The sequence below is a fragment of the Apis mellifera genome, linkage group LG11, assembly GCF_003254395.2.
Source record: "Apis mellifera strain DH4 linkage group LG11, Amel_HAv3.1, whole genome shotgun sequence".
In the NCBI taxonomy this organism is placed as follows: domain Eukaryota; kingdom Metazoa; phylum Arthropoda; class Insecta; order Hymenoptera; family Apidae; genus Apis; species Apis mellifera.
Genome location: NC_037648.1, coordinates 3129062 through 3149424, shown reverse-complemented (window position 1 = coordinate 3149424; position 20363 = coordinate 3129062). Strand labels below are relative to the sequence as shown.

Sequence of the window (20363 nt, the reverse complement as noted above, 5' to 3'; positions counted from 1 at the left end):
ACGATTTCGCGAATCGCATTATTAATACAGCCAGAAACATTTTGTCTCTTCGTGGGATTCATTTAACTTATCCACTTTTCAAACATTAAGCTTCAAACATTAAGCTGGACCGCAATTTAATTTTGTATGTCAAACTTTTGAAATTATTACGTCGATTCGCAGTTGATTAATCTTTACTTCATGATATTCCTGAATTTGGATCTTTTTCACGTGTGCTTTATTATTTAACGAAATATATGATAACTAAAATAGAAAAAAATAATTATTATTTTTCGAATAAAATAAATTTATTGTATTTTGGAAAGACAATAAATAATGAGAAACACGATGATGTTAGAAAAAAAATTATTTTAACGTTGAAAAATATTTAATAAAGTCGTTCAATGTTGACTTTTATACATTTTTATAAAAAAATCCCTAGAGAATTCTAGTGATCCCTAGAAAACTTTAACTTATTATCAAAAGCTAATTTTAATTTTAAAAAATATTAAATACAATAACTTTACATATATCGTCTAAAAAAAAAAAAAGACTTGCTCTTCTTTCTATAAAAGATAATCAACGCAATTCGAATTAATTTTATTGTTTAAACGATGATCAATCATAATCAAGTTACTAATTCGAATCAATATCTCAACGGAGAAGCAATCGTCGAACAGAGCAGAGCAGATTCGTCTGAAGCAAAATTGAAAATCGATACATTTGTTCACACGTTCTATTGAAACCATTTCCGGTGTAATGCAGTCAACACACGAAATCACTAAAGTTATGGAGACTACTCCAGCCCCCTCTGCCTCTCGAGTAGATAGTTACGTTACCAGATGAGAGGGCTCATCGAAGGTGGCTGCCAAAGGAGGAAAGGAGCCTCTTCCCTTCGAGAGATCAGTCAAGGGGTGCCAACTGATAATAACAAGGTCGCGCTTTAATTGGCGTCTCCACCTGTCTCGGAAACGCTAATTGCCAATTTGACGTCGAACGATTCCAATCGTTTTTCATTCGGTTAAGAAATGGGAGAGAAATCTCGGTAAATCTATGCTATCAACTAATTACAAGTACGCAAGTGGCATTGAATTAAAGAATTTTCGAATAAGAATATATAATTACATTTTCGTGCACTTTTCTGTCGATGAAAATGTTTTACGAATATCAAATACGCACAGATTAAATTGGATTACAGTTTCATGGAAAACGAAGGGGAAAGGATCGACGTATTATAGAGTCTATTTCGTTGGATATCTCTAAAGAGTAGTTGAGCTTAGTCGCGAGTATTCATTTTGGAATTGGTGTATCAAATGCGGATATTTGAACGGTCGGTAAAGTCGAAATCTTTAGCTATATTGCTGCACCGTATTCAGAGATGCCGCTCTAACGATACATAGCGCATCATCCTACCACTTTATGCGAAAAACTGGTTCCGTATATATTGGATTAACCACCGGTCGAAGAATTTTGATTTTTCCCGCTTCGAAATCGTCGATAGCGTCGCCACTTGCTGTACAAGTGATCACGAGTGATCAAAGAGTTTCAAGACGGTTTATAGTTGATTTTCACCGGATTTGTGAGGTTATTTTAAACCCCCAATTAAACCCTGTTTATCCTGTGCATAAGAGCTTAAGAAGGAGAAAGAAAACTTTTGCTTTATGTACTCTGATCTTTTCAGAAGAAGATCAGCAAGTTCTCGAGAAGGACATTTCTTGATCTGATGAAATTTATGCCTCAACTTGTGCTTGTTTATCGTTCTCCTTAGACAAATAAATAGTCTTCGAAGACTTTTGTGAAAATCCAACATTGAAATTATACATATACATTCAAATCCTGAGCAATATTGTTTGCAATCCAAACACTCGTGAGAATGATCAAGTGCCACCTTTTCATACTAAAATCTTCGGTCGATAAAAAAGTTTGTTTTTAAATTTTTTAAATTTTTACATTTCCTTAGAATTTTGAATTTCGATGTTGGATTTTCAACCTTATAATTTGGATCCAAAATTTTGGATCTAAAATTTATTAAGTTAAAACTTAGATTTAAGATTAATTCAATCTCTGGGATATACTTTCAGGGCTAAAAGTTAGAATCGAATTAACAATTCGATCTATTTATCCTGATTCTAGAAACGGTACAGAATTCATCACGGCACGCAATCATGGAAAACGGCGTCGTGCAAAACCACTGCGAGCGATTAATTACTCGTTCGAACCGCGATCCACACAGTTGCCACCATTCACGACCGACCTCTCATCGGTCGCCTCGTTAACGTTTATCAATCTTCTCGATTCGGGGATCAACGGCGTATCCCGGACCTCGATTTTTCGGGCAGATCCGAGGAGGAGGACAATAACAAACGAGCTTCGAAAACGGTCTGATAATTAATACGTCAAAATCACCGGGCGTACAAACGCGCCCCCTAACTAATATCGATTGGCGCGCGGCAGAAAGTGCACATTGCCATTACACTTGCAACCTGACAAATTTCAACGAGGAGAAATACACGTGCGACTGGCAGGCTCACCCATCTCGACGTTTTTTAATCGATCCGACGCCAGACCTCGGCCCAGCTTTTATCGGACGGAGTTTTGCTGCTTTTCGCGAGTGAAAAACCGGATCCAATCATTTCCGGCAAAGCCTCAGGGATCCATCCAGGGAGGATCCTTTCCGGCCAAGTGGCTTTACTTTAACTTTTGTCGCTTCTTGACAAATATTCCGAGCTTAAATGCAACTTTTTTCAGAGGGCAAAAACTTGAAAGCTTCAACTTTAGAATTGTTCGTTAAAATTCTAGATTTTATAAGATATGATACACTTTTTGTTATTGATTATAATTTGCCAGAATCGAGTTTGGAGATGAAAATAAATGTAGAAATTAATACAATTAAAGATTGAATTATAATAAATTTGCGTTTGATGAAGAAAGGATGAAGAAGTCTATGTTTGTTCAAGTTTATTCAAGATTCCAATGGAAATTTTAAATTCTTCTATCAATCTATCTTCTTGAAACTGTTTGATTTTATACAATTATTAACTTCAGTGCACTGGTATGAATAAATGAAGAATCTTTATTTATAAAGACACATTTATATAACACGAAAATAGAATGAAATAGAGTAGTGTTTTTATAAGTTGAGAAATACCATATGGACCAATACCTGATCTTAGACTCGATCGATCATTATAGATTTTGATCACTTTTAGAAGAAGAACAATATCGATTAAGATGTTGTTGAGTAATAATATTTCAACGAAGAGATAAACGTCTCATTTAACTCTCACAAACTTGGAATTTTCTACGATAATGCAAGATTTACTTACTTTTAAACCTTAAAATTTCTTTTGCCCATTTTTCTGCACTCCAAGATTCAAAAACATTATTTTTCGATTCGAATTCTTTCCTTTTCCATTATACGAATTATACGAATAATTTATGGAAAAATAATAATTCCTTTGATCGAAAATTAATTATTATGACGTGCCAGGAAAGAACTCGATTCGAAAAGAAATAGCGTCTAACTTAAGAAATATTGTGCTATAAAAGGCCTTTAATTTTTCCATCTATTATTCATAGACCGCGTTATTCGTAGTAACTCGAACTCTAGAGAGAAAGAGAGAGAAAAAAAAAGAGAGAGAAAAATAGGAATTGCTCTATTCGAACAATCGTATCAAGGTTTCAAGAATAGCTATGGGAACAGACGATTGTAGCCAGAAGTTTGTTTAAAATTATCTTTCATTCTTGAACGTGTCTGTCAAAGTGTGCAAGGTCCCAGCATACATATATCGGTTAAAATGTTAAGACGTATCGTCTCTCCTTGACACGTGATGCATTTAACTTGGAAAACTAGTTAAAAAAAAAAAAAAAAAAAGATTGGTACCATTATTAAAACATTTACAAGTAAATGTAAGGGAGAGTGGAAATAGAATCGAGCCAATTATCGGTAATTTCAATCGATAAAGTCAGCCCACTGGCACGAAATGCATTCCTATTTACATTTTTCGATTATTTAAATTATTATCGTCATTAACTCTATTTTCAAAATGATTTATGATTAGCTAGTTTCAGGTGTCAGATTCATTGGTCGTTCGTGGAGTTTCCAATTGAAATTAAATGTCTTATCACGTTTGATAGTCATAGTCAGAGTTGGATAGTAATTAACCATGCTTTGATGGTACTGTAATTAATTTCTAAAAGTAATTTTAGCAATAATAATTATCAAAGGGAGGAATTTAATAATACTTGCACGAAATTCATAATAATAATAAATATGATACACGATTATCACGCATATTTATTATATATAATAATATTAAAATATAAAGAAATATATGATGAAAGAGAAAAAAAAGCTTTCCTTTTATATAATGTAATTTACAATATAGAGTTATAATTTTATAAAAAAATTTTTCAAAAAATATTTACAGTATATTATCGTTGCAAAATTAAATTATGATAAAAAACTACAATTTATAATAATAGTAATAATCTATTCTCGCTCGTTCCATTCATCATCCTCGTTTCCATTTCACTGATTAATTAAATTATTAAATTTATCATCATCTTTAATTACACCAGCCTTGATTAACTTCTCTTATTCGTTATACGTAAAATCAATATTTTTAATACTTTAATAATTCATTCATCGAGAAATCAATATAATAATTTTCAAAATAAAAATCCAACACAATTATTTACCTTCCCTGTCAATTCAATCATTTCAAAACATTGACGCCCCAAGAAACTCGAATTTCCCAAAAGTTTCTCTTCAAAGGAATCTCCTATGAAACCGTCTCGAGGCGAAATATCGTAAGCGCGCCAAGATTCCGATCAACTTGATACGGCGCCTATGAATTCCCGATCAACGTGTTCAACGTGTACAACGTGGCCCGCAGTTAACGTATCGGCGGTTCATTGTGTGCGGGCCACACACACGGCAACCGGATACACGGTTGCGCTTCCACGAAGGCCGGTCGGCCTATTGGAAATCAATTAACCCGCGACCGTGGCGAGTCTCGACCTCCTCCTCCACCACCTCCTCCTCCTCGTGGCCACCCTTCCGCACCCTTTCGAGTGTGCACCGCCGAGATTATTGATAGATGGCACACGGGCAACAGAAACACACGATTGATCGAGGATCAATCTCTTTTCGATTGATCGTCAGGCTCTGATTTCTTTTTTTTTTTTTTTTTTTTTTTTTTTTTTTTTTTTTTTTTTTTTTTTTTTTAGATTCATCCGGAATCTTCTTTCTCTCCTCCCCCATTCCTAACTTGGTCCCCGCAATCGGTGGCAGCCTCTTAATTGCTAAGAGGTTCGCCCTTAATTGCTCGAGAGAGTTGGTGTGGAATATAAGTTCTAGGGAGGGGAGGGGAGTTGTTAATGCAGTTGTTAATTCTTCGATTGTGAATAGGGAGAGGGAGTAATTGAAAAACGATTTTATTTTCGGTCGTTTCGTTAAATATTCGTTAATTTGAAGGTTCGAATTGAGAAGTCATATCGCAGGGGGAGGGAAAATTGGAAGAAACGATTTTGATTTTGTCGGTGATATTTGAAGATTATAATTCATAGAGGTTTGTGTTTATTCAAGGAGAAATTTATTTTCGAAAGATTTCGAAGAAATTTGAATGAAATATACAGAGCGTTTGGAATATCTATCTTGTCAATTTTGGAGACGAAGGGAAAAAGTGTTAAACAAATTAAGATTTTACGATCTTACCATTACGAATCTCTAGAATTCGAGAATTTTTCTCAAATATGTAATTATGTATAATATAATAGTATAATAAATATTATATGTATAAATTAATATTGTTAAGAGTATTTGGAATATAATTTTACGCAAAAGAAAAATGGGCAACCACGTATAACAAGATTTACTATAAAACTATTTATACTTTTAAAGAAGTGTTCGTTGAAATTCCAAATTGTAATTTTTCAAGAAGCAATGATTTTCAAAGAGTACACGAATTCGAAAAATTCGAGATTTTTTACAGCATATAACGAGAACAAGAAAAAAAGAATTTTATTAATCCATTGAAATTTATAAAGATTTGTGTTTATTCAAGGAGGAATTTATTTTCGAAAGATTTTAAAAAATTTGAATGATATTGAAATATACAGAGCGTTTGGAATATCTATCTTGTCAATTTTGGAGACGAAGGTGTTAAACAAATTAAGATTTTACAATCACCGTTACGAATCTCTAGAATTTTTCTCAAATATGTTAATAATATTGTTAAGAATATTTGAAATATAATTTTATGCAAAAGAAAAATGGGCAAGCACGTGTAACAAGATTTACTATAAAACTATTTATACTTTTGGAGAAACTAGTGTTCGTTTAAATTCCAAATTGTAATTTTTCAAGAAGCAATGATTTTACTCAAAGAGTACACGAATTCGAGAAATTCGAAATTTTTTACAGCATATAACGAGAACAAGAAAAAAAGAATTTTATTAATCCATTGAAATTTATAGCGATTTGTATTTATTTAAAGAGAAATTTTCAAAAGATTTTAAAAAATTTGAATGATATTGAAATATACAGAGCGTTTGGAATATCTATCTTGTCAATTTTGGAGACGAAGGGAAAAGTTGTTAAATAAATTAAGATTTTACGTTAGATCACCATTACGAATTTTTAGAATTTTTCTCAAATATGTTAATATTGTTAAGAGTATTTGGAATATAATTTTACGCTAAAGAAAAATAGACAAGCACTATTTATACTTTTGGAGAAACTTTGTAATTTTTCGAGAAGCAATGATTTTATTCAAAGAGTACACGAATTCGAGAAATTCGAGATTTTTTACAGCATATAACGAGAACAAGAAAAAAGGAATTTTATTAATCCATTGAAATTTATAGCGATTTGTGTTTATTCAAAGAGAAATTTTCAAAAGATTTTAAAAATTTTGAATGATATAGAAATATACAGAGTGTCTATACAATATATCATAGTTAAGATTTTACCATCTTCGTCACATCATTGTTACTATAACTTTTTCAATCCTCCCTAGAATTCCCTAGAATTCTTTTCAAATATATTAACCTTCAAAAACTGTAATTTAAATATGCTCTTCCTGTATTATTAATCTTTACAAATAAGAACGGAAGAGGAAAAAGTAATCGAAATTAAAAGGAAAAGCTTGGATCGAAAAAAACTCAAGGATCGACAAAGAAGGTTTTGCTCGTTTCGAGAAATTCGGGCAAGGATTTATATTAGCCCCTTAACCATAGCTATTCCGACAGTTTCTTTCTTCGAAGGACGTTGAAGTCAACTCGGGGCCAAATTGACCGATATCATTTATACTTTCAAACTGCGGCCTCCCCTCGGCGACAAGAAATCCTTAGAAACGATAGTTTCGCTCGAAACAGCTATAAAAGAGGGATAAATCACCTATACAGAGGCTACAACTCGATTCCATTAAATTCGGGTAAGATAATACGTCAAAGTGAAAGCAAATTTTAGTTTCGATTATTGGGGTCAGGGGAATAATAGCCACTCAGCTTTGAGAGATAATAACGAAACGTTATTTAAATTTTTTTTTTTCAATTACAAGATTGTACGTAGAATTTTGTAAAAGTGTATTCTCTTTTAATATTTTCGAGTAAAATAAAGATTAAATTAAAAAAAAAAAAGAAACTAATTTGAACTCTTTATAGAATATCAAAAAATGTAATCAAAATAAGTAAAAAAGTATCAAAAAATTGTGAAATAAAAATACAATTGTGCCAATAATAATTTTATTTTTTCTCGAGGTTATGAGATTATAATCTAAATCATCAATTTTGTAAAAGTGTATCTTCTTTTAATATTTTTCAATAAAATAAGGATTAAATTAAAAAAAAAAAAAGAAACTAATTTGAACTCTTTGTAGAATATCAAAAAATGTAATCAAAATAAGTAAACAAGTGTCAAAAAATTGTGAAATAAAAATACAATTGTGCCAATAATAATTTCATTTTTTATCAGACAAATTTTTTCGAGGTTATGAGATTATAATCTAAACCATCAATTTTGTAAAAGTGTATCTTCTTTTAATATTTTCGAGTAAAATCTGTTTTTATGGATTAAATTAAAAAGAAAAGAAATTAATTTGAACTCTTTGTAGAATATCAAAAAATGTAATCAAAATAAGTAAACAAGTGTCAAAAAATTGTGAAATAAAAATACAATTGTGCCAATAATAATAATTTCATTTTTTACCAGACAGATTTTCTCGAGGTTATGAGATTATAATCTAAATCATCAATTTTGTAAAAGTGTATCTTCTTCTAATATTTTCGAGTAAAATAAGAATTAAATTAAAAAAAAAAAAGAAATTAATTTGAACTTTTTGTAGAATATCAAACATAAGTAAACAAAAAATTGTGAAATAAAAATACAATTGTGCCAATAATAATTTCATTTTTTACCAGACAGATTTTCTCGAGGTTATGAAATTATAATCTAAATCATCATCATATACTGATGAATAGACTGTGAAAGTTTATGCATTTGTTGAATATTTAAATGTTGAAAAATCTACGGAATATATATCTAACATCTATAAAAAAAAGATATAAACTATCGCGAAGCAAAGTTTACGATTATCTGAAGGATAAAAACAGATTTTTATTTTCCGAGTTTCATCTCTATACTCGTATTCGTGAGAACATAAATTTACATAAACGATCTGCTAACAACAAATAGATCGCGATTTATGAAAAATTTAAACGTTAAAAGATAAAAGGCCAAAGTAAACTGCGTACCCTTTTAAAGAACGAAACAGATTTCTATTCAAATTTCATTTCTCCAATTTACGTATAAATATTTCAATTTGCATAAACGTTTACAGTCTAATAATAAGTTTTTCCCAACAAGTTGGACATTCGTGCATCTTTATTCGCGCGCCATCTAACAAAATATATTCCTTGACTTGAATTCAACTTTTGTTTGTCGTTTCAAAAACGATCCTTCGTGAATTTGTAATTTAATTAAAAATAGGTATATTTAAAATACTCGACGATACGCTTAAATATAGAGCATTCGAATCGAGGGAATAAATATTCCAGGGTCTTAACGAAAGCGTTATTTCTCGGGAATGAGAAGATATTTTGGAATTCCGTTTAACGGAAATGCATGCAATGTAGCCCGCATTTGGCCACGATTTACAGCTGTGGAATGTGTATAAAAAAAAAAAAAAGCGGGAAGAAAAGTTCCGCGCAGGACATCCGAGTTTTTCCTCCTGCCTGCTTTTTATAGCTGCCCTTCCTTTTTTTTTTTTTTTTAGAAAAGCAATCTACGTACAATTTGCATAATAATAATAATAATTTTGGGAAAAAAATTTCTATGCAAAAGAGAATGGACTGTGTAACTTTATATTTTTTTAAAAATTTGCTGCAAGATTTACTATAAAATTATTCGCTTTTAGAGAAAGTAGTGTTCGTTTAAATTCCAATATTCGTCAAATTCTTTGTAATTCTTTCGAAGCAATGATTTTATGAGATTTTTTTACAGCAGACGTATAACGAGAAAGAGCAAAAATTTCTACAATTTTCATTATCATTATATTGAGATTAATTTAGAAAAATAATATAAAAACAAGAGAAATTTTTGAAATTTTTGATTGCAATATCATTCATTATTCTTGCCAATAATTATTTAATTTCACTTCAAAGTGGAAATATTTGCGAAGAGGTTCAGGTTTCATTGATCTCAAGGTATTTCGAATAACGAAATACACTTTTCTAGACTATTGCAATATAAATACATCTTTCTCTCTATTAATAGATTTAGACAAGTTCCAAACATCGAGTAAGAAGATCGATTCTTCACATCTTTCTCATTTTTAAATCAAGCTTGACATGTCATTCCCCTCACAAGCAACTCCCTTTCGAGTCAAACCTTTCGAATTTATTCGACAAATTCAATTCAACTGTAGTACTGAAACTATAAAATGGAATTCAAACGTACACTACAAACGTGCCATCCATTTCCATCGTCCCTTCCTTCTAAAAAAAAAAAGATTCCATAAACAACTCGGATTGGACTACCCCCCCTCATAATAAGCAAGAAAAACGTTCAAGCAGAAAAAGAGGAGGGAAAAAAGGGGGGAGGAAAAAAAATTGGAGAAATTAGTATCTAGTATTATCGCGGCTACTAGTATTATCGATTCGCTTTCCGTCTTTCACGGTGAAACTCACGGATGCTGGCGATGATCTGAATATCTGGCGTGTCGTTCCTCTGAGAAGCCATAGATGCCGGCTACCGCGGCCATACCTCAATCTCCACGGGCAACAGGGAACTCGATGGCCATTCCAGGTTCATAATACCTCGTCCAAGCCTACGAGCACGGAAGATCCCTGTCCGCCGTTGCTGTCATCTCGCATCTCGTCCGCTCTATTTTCAGCCCCGTTTCCCGATCGACCGTCTGCCCGTTTCGTTCTCTCTCCAGCCCCAGGAACCGCTCCATAAGTGGCCTTGCCCCTCTTTTAAAATAACCCTCGAGACCACCGACAACGACCACCAAGGTCGTCGTCGTCGAGCATCCCCTCCTCCACTCGACTCTCTTCCTTCCCAAGATTCAACTTCCTTCTCCCTTTCTCGTCTTCTCTCCTCCCCTTTTTTGATCGAACGTGACACTGATATCCTCGATCCTCCAACTCCGCTGCTCACACTCTCTTGGAATTCTTGGGTCGCGCCTGTAAGGAGGCCGTGCCACGCGCCTCGTGCGATTTAGAAAAAGAAAGGGGAGCGTGATTGGAGAGAGATGAGAGAAGTGGACGATCTTCGCTCGATTTGTTTTTTTTTTTTTTCAAGAAATAATCGGATCGATCGGTCCGCGAGAAACCGCCAATTGCTCGAAGAAGATGGATGGGTTATTTTTGCAGGTGGTTTTTTTTTCGTGAAGAAAGGGATCGAAGAAACTTTAAGTAAGGATGATGATTTTTTGTTGGTTTGAAAGCAAGTTTTTTAAAGGGTTCTTCCTGAAGAGGGTACCGGCCCCGCGTTCCTCTCTGTGCTACGCTGTGAAAATTGAAGAAAACGAGCTTCCATGTTCCGGAACTGCACCGCCGAAACGAGTGTCTCGTGGAATCATACGCTTTCTTTCTCTTGCGTTTTTACAAACGTTTAATCTAATCTATTGATAGCTTGAGGATTGTTTTTTTGAGTTAAACTCTTTTATGCTCGTGTATTTATTTATTTTAATATTGTTGAATTATGAAAGAAATATTAAGGTGAAGTAGAGAAAATAAAATTTCTAATAATGGATTGTTACTTTGCTTGTATATGTTCTAAATATTATTTTATTTTAATAAATATTTTTAGTTTATTCTCTGATGGATCGTCATCCTCTTTTTACGAGTTATACTTTATACTCGTCACTATTCCAATTTGACTTCATGCCACATGAAGAATTATAAAATATTGCCAGAGATAGCGACCAGAGTATACAACTACAACTACAAAGAAGATATGATAAATGAGAATGTCGAGCAACTTGAGAGAAATTACATAGGTTAGTCTATAAATTAAATTATATCCCTCTTCTAACTTTTATTTTAAATATCTGACGAATATTTATACCAGTCAAAAATTTCAAATAATCTTGTAGTTCATTAAAAATTAGTATTACAAATATCAATGATAATTCATTTTAATAAAATTTTTGATAAATTGTAAAATTCTAACCTAACTTTTGCCTCGAGATCGTAAAATATAACTTCGATTCTCTCGTGTCAAATATTTCTCGAAATTATTATAAAAATCACGATTTAATCATAATTTTACAAAAAAATAATATTCGTTCGGATTTAAATTTAAATTTTTTTTTCCTTTTTTAGGAAAAAATCTAACCTAATTTTTGTCCAAATTATTAAATATTTGCAACATTAATAACATTAATAATTCCAAACTTTCGATCAATCACTAATATAATTTCGATTTACGAAATATTTTTCGCGGTGAATTCAAAATGGCGAATAACAATATCTTCAGATTTAAACTCGAATTTTTTCGAAACGAACGAAAAATTCGCCTTCACGGAAAATTTTCCCAGGGCGGAATTGCGGAATCAATCATTGCGTCGAAACAATCGGATGTAAACTTGCGGAATTCGTTTGGCTCCCGTATAAATCGAAATCCTGTGTAGAACAAGTCGCACACGATGCGGCATTGCGGGCGCCGCAGTTACGATTATCGAATGAATTCACGATAAAACGCGACTTTTTTTGCCCATCGATTTCAGTCACGCGACTCTTGTTCCGTGAAAGGATGTATTCGAGTCAACTTTCCACGATTGCCTATTCGTTGAATTCGCCTCTTCGTTCCGTTTCCAATATGATATTTCTTTTTTCTTGTTTGATCGTGCGAGAAACAAGGAAGCGTATCGGAAAATGACGGTATTGTTTCCCTCCAACGTTCGAGATATATATCTCTCTATTTGTGTCGGTAAAATGTTTCGTATACCCTGATATTATGAATGATGGAGCGAATTAGGTCGTTAATTAAGTTCTACGGGTTTGTTTTAAAAATTTATCAAAGTGATTTTAATTGCAATTTAAATATCACACAGAAAAAAAGTATCAATAAAACGTATAATTTATTCTATTAATTAGCAAAGATAGTTGCATATTTTTAATAAATTGTAAAAAAAAAAGACATGATTCGATAATTCTAACGTTCAACATTTTGATGATGTATATTGCATAAAATGATAATAAAAAGCGTAGATTTTTGAAAAAGTTGATTCTAAATAATAGAAATAAACATAAAAATTGATATATAAAAATATCATCAGTTGAGTTTATGTATTTTATTTTTTAAGTAATTTAATTTTGATTGAATGACAAAAATGGCTGTAGTACATTTTAATGGCGCTTGTTAAGCTCTAATACAAAAAAAAAAAAAAATACATATATTGTTACAAGAAAGAAAGAAAAAATTTGATTTTGTTAAATATTAAATTTATGATTGGATAATATTATTAATATAATTCCAAAATTTGTCATTTGTGAAAAATTCTAATATTCGTGAACAACACAATCAGTTTTTCTTTTTATTGTTCAACTCCATGATAAATAGGATCACTATTTCCAAACTAATAAACTTCATCTAGATAAACATGGAAAAACATACATTTTAATTTTCGTGAAAAAATATATCAAAATTTGTCATTTGAAAAATACATGAATTTCATATTGCACAATGAATATGTTAAAAATTTTCCTTTTTGTAAAAAGATACGTATTTTATATAAAATTTGAATAAAAATTTTGAAATTACTAATTACCTATCTAAAATGATACATCGCCTTTAAAATTTTCATTATAATTAAATAAACAACACTATAATATAGTATTTGCTCGAGATAAAAGTCAATCTTTTAATTTTTTGTTGATATATTTTGCAACAAAAATAAATAAATAATTTTCGAAAAATAAAGAAAGATTGGCATAAAATATAATCTAACTTAATTTAACCTAATTCGATTTAATATATTCAATACGTGAACGTATATACACGAAGATTTCCTACAGTTGGTAACTGTGTATATTTTCTTTAAAAAAAAAAAAAAAAAAAATTGTAAAATTTTTCATAAATTCCCGTTTTGTATACACGTTCGATACAAATTTCGCCATTAATATGATTATCCATTTTAAATTTTATTAATTTTTTTGTTATATTCTATAATTTGTTTTCCATACTTATCATCAAAAGATCGACATCCAGCATCAGGAACTATCTTCGATATTGTCGCATTGAACGTGTTAACCTATCACCAATTACGATAAACTCACAGAACTCAATCAACGATCCGATATGAAACTCTTGTTAACAACCACGATCATTATATAGTACAAGGTTCGAAATTAAATCTCCCTTTTTTGTATCCATCCCTAACGATTGTCCCATTCAAAACGACCCTTCTCGACCAAATCACGATCCCCAACAACATCGCGACAAACCCTCGTCCCGTTGTTTATACACCGACACTCAATAGTCGATCCCACTCAACGTTAAGGAGCGCCATTAGCCGAAATCCATCCATAGTTCGAACGTGCCTGATCGCGAGAATCTTTTAGAAAATATCTATTGGAAGGCAACTTTCCGTCAAAGAGAGCACTCAACAGCCGCGACCTCATTACGCCGTGGCCAAGAACGTAATTAATGGGCCGACGATTTCGTTCACACGAAAGTCAGCCCTAACCTAACAAACGCGGATGTAATTTAAAGTCGACTCTTTCACGAAATAATAAAGAGTGAAGGGAGAATAGACTGCAATCGAGAGGAATCATTATAATCGAGCTGTAATTCGGTAAATATCAGCGATGGAATCAAATTCAATATTTACTTACGAATCCGAATCAAATTCAATGCAAATATTCGTTTCGTAGAAGAATGGTAAATTATCGAATATTATTAATGAGAAGTAATGAATGTTTGTTCTGATATTTGAGAAATATTTGATCTATTTCGTAAATTGATTTCGAACTTTGGAACAAATATTTGGTTTTCGAAAATCTATTTTTATAAATACTACAATATTTTGAAAAGTATAGACAGAATTTCTATAATTTTTACGTGTAATTATTTGAAAATATTTGGTCTATAATATAATTTTGTTGAAATAATATTTCTAAAGAAACTATAAAGAAAAATAATTCCAAATTTTATCAAAATTATTATCCACATTTATCAATATATCCACATTTTAACAAAATTATATTATAAACCAAATATTTTCGAATAATTATACGTAAAAATTACAGAAATTCTGTCTATAGTCTATATTTTTCAAAATATCATAATATTTATAAAAATAGATTTTTTTATCAGACATTTTTTATATGAAAACTAAGAAAATTAATTTTAAGTGAATGAAGAATTTTTGTTAAAATACTTTTTAAATCTCGATCTATTCATTTAAATTTCAAATTAGAATCTTGAAAGTATCGTTTCTTTTCTTTTAGATACTCATAAAAAAATCGAAGTTTATTTATCAACGTTTGAATCAATTTGATACTTTTAATCCCATCACTAGTAAATACATGTTATATCATTTTTTACAGCATGCATTTGATTTAATTGGACAACCAGTGTTCATTGAAAAAATTAAAAAAAAATGGAAAAATGTTGGAAATTTTTTTTTCATTTTTTTTTTTTTTTGTAGGCAAGATGACAGGGTAAAAAGAAACTTGCTGGACCGACGAGCGTAACGCGGGAAAGTAAAAGCAGTAGACCGCAATGTTCAAGTAATATTTATGCCCCTATTATCGTTCCAGCTACTAGTCCAGATATGGTAATCGATACTCTGTGCGACACTACACCACAGTTTCGCTGTGCCTCTGACAAATAATACAGTCGAACTCTGTAATTCAATCCTCTATGATTAGAAAAAAATCTCTACTAAGATTACAAATTTTGCTTTTCTTTTTTTTTTTTTTCACTGCAAAAATTTCTAGTAGTTAAAGTCTCTTTACAATAGAAATCGTGAGAGAAAGAATTTTATTCTTTTTTTTTTTTTTTGTTTTCTCTATTATGAATATCTCTAAATTTAAACTTATTTAATTGGAACATTCGATGATACAAAATAAGAATTTTTGTTTTTCATGAAATTTATTAAACAAAATTCTTTTTTATGGTATGAAGAAGATGAAGAACATGGATATTCATTTAATCTATACTTGTTATACAAAATCAAATTTTTATAAACATGATTAAAGAAATGGAGTTTATAGATATAGATTGGATATCTTGTGCTTTTTTGCATATCACACGTATTCTATGTGTACATTCGAATTTTGCATAAATGCATAAAAGAACCTAAATAGTCTATTTACAGGCAATGAAATTATTGATTTTTTTTAAAAAAGTATACTTGTCATCTTTTTGTAACAAGGGTATGAATTTACTTTTGAAATAAGTAAAATAAAAATTAATTGTTCATAAAAATTTATGAAATCATAATATCCTATTTATTTTATATTATGTCGGAAAACATTTTTCCAATAATGCATTTAATATCTCACCAATCAATTTTCTTTTATATGATCTTTCTAACCTTGAATTTCTGATTATTAATATTTTCATCATTTTTCTACTCAGTTTATAAAAGTTCACTGTTTTTATAATTTTGGATACAATTTTTTTGACTTAATCAATCACATGTAAAATAATTCTTTAAATAATCTCTTAATTGAAGAATTATTAGAATTGCTAAAACGAATATCTAGAAACGAAGAAGAATACTTACAAATTTGTCTTTCTTTGACACTTTGAGAAAAAGTAATTATTAATTTAATTTTTATAGAAGAGAATTTTTAAAATTCGAGTTATTTTCTTGTATAAATAAAATAGTTATATTTCGAAATTTGTTTAAACTTTTCACATATTAAAACACTTCGTTTTAAATATTAGGTAATTAAAATATTTATACAAATTAAATTTATCAAAGGTTTTTTTCCCCTATGATATTTAATTGGAAAAATATTAACTCATATTTAACATTTCTCTCGAAAATTTAAATAAAATTTAGCAACACATAATTTTAAATCTTTCTTTAAATTTAAATTTATTTATTAAATTAAATTCGTAGTTAAACTAGATTGTAATTTAATTTGTAATAAATTATCATTAATTTTTAATTAATTCAAATTAAATTTTGTCTTGAATCTTTTAAAGATAAAACACACTATTACAGCATTCTATTTCTTTATAAAATTTTGCACACAATGTCAAACAATAGCTAAAATAAATATTCGTCCTATCAATGTAAATTATACGTATTACTCATAACATTTTATTAACCGATAAAAAAATTCGACTATACTTGAAACAACCGATTATATTAATTCGCAAAAAAATTTATCGTAGCATCAATACGAACAAATTCTCCTTTCCTTCCCTCTCCTATGACAGATAGTAAACGCGGGAAACCGGTACAGGATACGTTAATCTAACCGAATGATTTAAAATGAAGGCGAATCAGCCAGTGGTATCGACGTTTTCAAGGCCACTGAATCGAAACCAAGCGAACCGAACTGATCCCAACTTGCGACAATTCCCTAACAATTCGTATATCCCGTTCGACGCAACTTTTTCCCCACTCCCCACTCGATGAAACTCGAAACTGTGACAAAGTAGAAACGAATCCCTGACTCGCTTCGAGCCCTGACTTTCAATCGTTTCACACAGACCGACGATCCATTATACATCCCCTTTGTGTCTGCAACTTTTCGAAAACTCGTCACTTCACCACGAAACTGAACACTGCCTCACCACTTTTCCAAGATCACTCGTGAAACACATAAAATTTCCCTTGACAGATCCACTCGTGCAACGAAGTGACGATGATCACTTTCTTACCGATTCAATTATTAATTACGTTACATTTAATCACGATATATATAGACGCATATAAGGTGAGAGAAACATTTCACTTTCACAGTGGAGTTGTTTTCGACTCGTGGAAGAAAGTGGTCTGTGCGACGCGATACGTCTATTGTTGACAGGTCGAAAGAGGTAACTGCGGCACGACGAGTTCGCAGCGTTCCACGCGCGCCACGTGCTCTACTCGATTGGCTCCGCCTACCGGTCGCTTCGTGGCGAAAGAAACTACGGTGAATTCGTAACGAAGGAATTGCTGGTAACGTCGATCTTTCTAATATAAATCTAATCTAATTTATTTGGACTAACTGAATTATTGTATTTTTACGAAATTTAACTTAACCTCTTTGATACTTTGGATACTTAATACGTGAAAAAACAAATATTATTTTTTGACAAGATATTGCAAAATATGCTAATAAATTTAAATCTAACCTCTTTAAGTTTTGAATATTACGTGAATTAAAAGAAAAAATATTATATTTGACCAATTTGCTGAACAAATTTTGATAGTATATTGAGTTTTGTTTACATGTGTGAATAATTAAGATTATATATTATTTAAAGGAAAATGATTAATCGGTAGATTCATTTTTTGAATGAAATTTTTGTCAATATGAAAATGATTAAATAAATAGCTCTTACTAAATTAATGCCAACTCCAAATATACAAATGCTTCAAAATTAATATGAAAACAATATTGTAACCTAAAAAGAATTCTTGACATAATGACTGAATTCTCTTTTTCTTATATTCTTTTACATCCTTTTCTATATTCAATAAAATACAAAAAAGAACTTTGAATTCTAATAAAATCGTATTAAAATTTATGAATCAATTTCACGATTTAATAATCACATATAATATTTCGTATAATAAAACAACTCAAACTGTTATGAAGATATTGAATTTTAATATCCATGTTCAATCGTAAAAAAAATGATGAATGAAAAAGAATCGAAATAAAATAAATATATATCTATGAATTTCACGATTTGTTTCAAAATAAATCCAACTATGATCGATAATCTGAGACCGGTTGTACTGGGCACTTAGGTTATAAATCGTTTCGGGAACTTATCCAATATTTACGTATTATATTACTTGGCTAGCCAAGCCTCATAATGAAAAATGTAAAGAGGATACACTCGTCTATCATTTTGAATGGATAAAGTAAAAAAAAATTATCAAAATATGTGTCCTTTTCTTTTTTTCGTTTCCCTTCCCCTTTTTTTAGGTCGCCTAGAAACTGTACAGTAAATCCATATTAACCATGTTTCTGTGGAAGGAAAGGGGGTTCCTCGAGGTAAAGTGCAGGTAATTCGTAGCGATATCAAGGCCTCAATTAGTCTCGCAATCGCGCACGCCACGTTTAAAAATGTAGACGTGACGCGTAACGAATGGTGGCCGGCAATTGCCGCCATGATTTCACGCTTCAAACGAATGGTGATCGCGTCGACAGTGCAGAACGCGCTTTCGATCCGACCGATAACTTGCGAACGGATTTGCCACGAGACTGAAAAGGAATTTATCCTTTGCCACGATTAATTGCGCTTTATCGTGTATCGAAATCCCTTGTAAATACGAATAAGGTAAAGGAGATAATTCAAAGTAAGGTGAAAATTAAGAGTAACAAAATTGTGTTTTAGGTTAGGTTATGTTTTCGATTCAAATTAAATTCGAAATATATAAATATACGCGTGATTAATTTCTAAACGGAGAATGAATATTACGTTTTAAAACGTCGATCAATTTTTCCAAAAAAATTTTATTTTCCAATTTTCACTTTTTTTTTTTTTCATATCATAATAGCTTGTTACCTGTTATTATATTCATCGTTATCGAGCTGAAAATTAGTCGAATACACTCGACCAATTTGCAAATGCATTTTTCTTGAAAACAAAGCTACCAATTTTGTTGTTCTCGATATTTATTTTATTTTGAATTTTTCGTTTGTATCAGTTTTAAGAGGTATATATTTTGATATAATGGAAGTAAAAATGAATCACTGAAAAATCGAACATATTCTTTCCAACGAGTCACTGCTTCCACGCGAGAAACGAAGGTAATGGTTGCAGTTTCACACGCCAAGCTTATCGACGAGGTTTTTAGCGTGTCGAGGAAAAAAACGAACCTTGCCTATACCGTGCAACGTTCCTTTATCGCTGTCCGCAGCGACAATCGGTTGGTTAAGGATTTAAGTATGGTATCGACGTGAAACTTTCCCGAGTTGATTTCATTTACTATTACACGTATTATATTGCTAATGACATAGATGGAACCTCTGCTTCAATTTAGAATTCTGAAAGAAATGAAAGAATGTATAATTGAACAAGAATTAATCTGAAACGTCAAGATAAAAAAATAAATAATTTTTATTCTGAATTTTTTTTTTGGTTATTTAATTTCATTTAATTTTTTTTTCAATTGAAAATTTCGATTCAAAAGCTTATCTAAAACATTTTTAAAAAATATCCAAAATATGTTAACCACTTTCAATCAATCAGCATTAGATTTTAAGAAAATGATAACGACAATTGCAACATGAGATTTAACGATTTTCATAATGCAAAGTCAAGGTTCTATTGGCTATTATAGATAATTTTGGAAAGATCATGTATTATATTGATTTTAAAGTAGCCAGATAACATTAATTAATCGAAAATAACATTTAACTTATAAAATCAAGTTTGATGATGCAATAATTATCACGAAATATAATGAAATTGACCAGCATCAGATATCTTAAACTATTATTAATAACCAATATTAAAATAAATTTCTTTGCTAATGACTTTTGCAACAATTTTCATTCGATCATCAAAAATTGCAGTGGTCATAATTGGATGATCATTTGGAAAATTATACGTGTTGGTTTGAAATGTAGATTCGAATTAAATTACCTCACGAAAATCGGAGAAAAGGTAAGAAAAGTTGACCCCAATTGTAAATTCAAATTGTTGAAAGAGATCGAGATTGGATGGATCGATTCCATTTTAATTTAGC

The 20363-nt window shown here is 30.9% G+C and overlaps 1 protein-coding gene across 8 annotated transcripts in view; it reads right to left on the bottom strand.

The window, feature by feature from the left end:
* The window catches only part of LOC408343 (potassium voltage-gated channel protein Shaker), a 313638-nt gene that overhangs the window by 100379 nt on the left and 192896 nt on the right, over positions 1–20363 (bottom strand). Inside the window, exon 2 of one of the 8 annotated variants that reach the window (XM_016914897.2) lies at positions 10171–10993. The exons of 6 other annotated variants lie outside the window; for them this stretch is intronic. In XM_016914897.2, the coding sequence (XP_016770386.1) occupies positions 10171–10244 (74 nt within the window). In that variant the 5' untranslated portion in view covers positions 10245–10993. Of the gene's footprint in view, positions 1–10170; positions 11179–20363 lie in introns of those variants that run through there. One more of the 8 variants, XM_016914896.2, reaches the window with a different exon arrangement.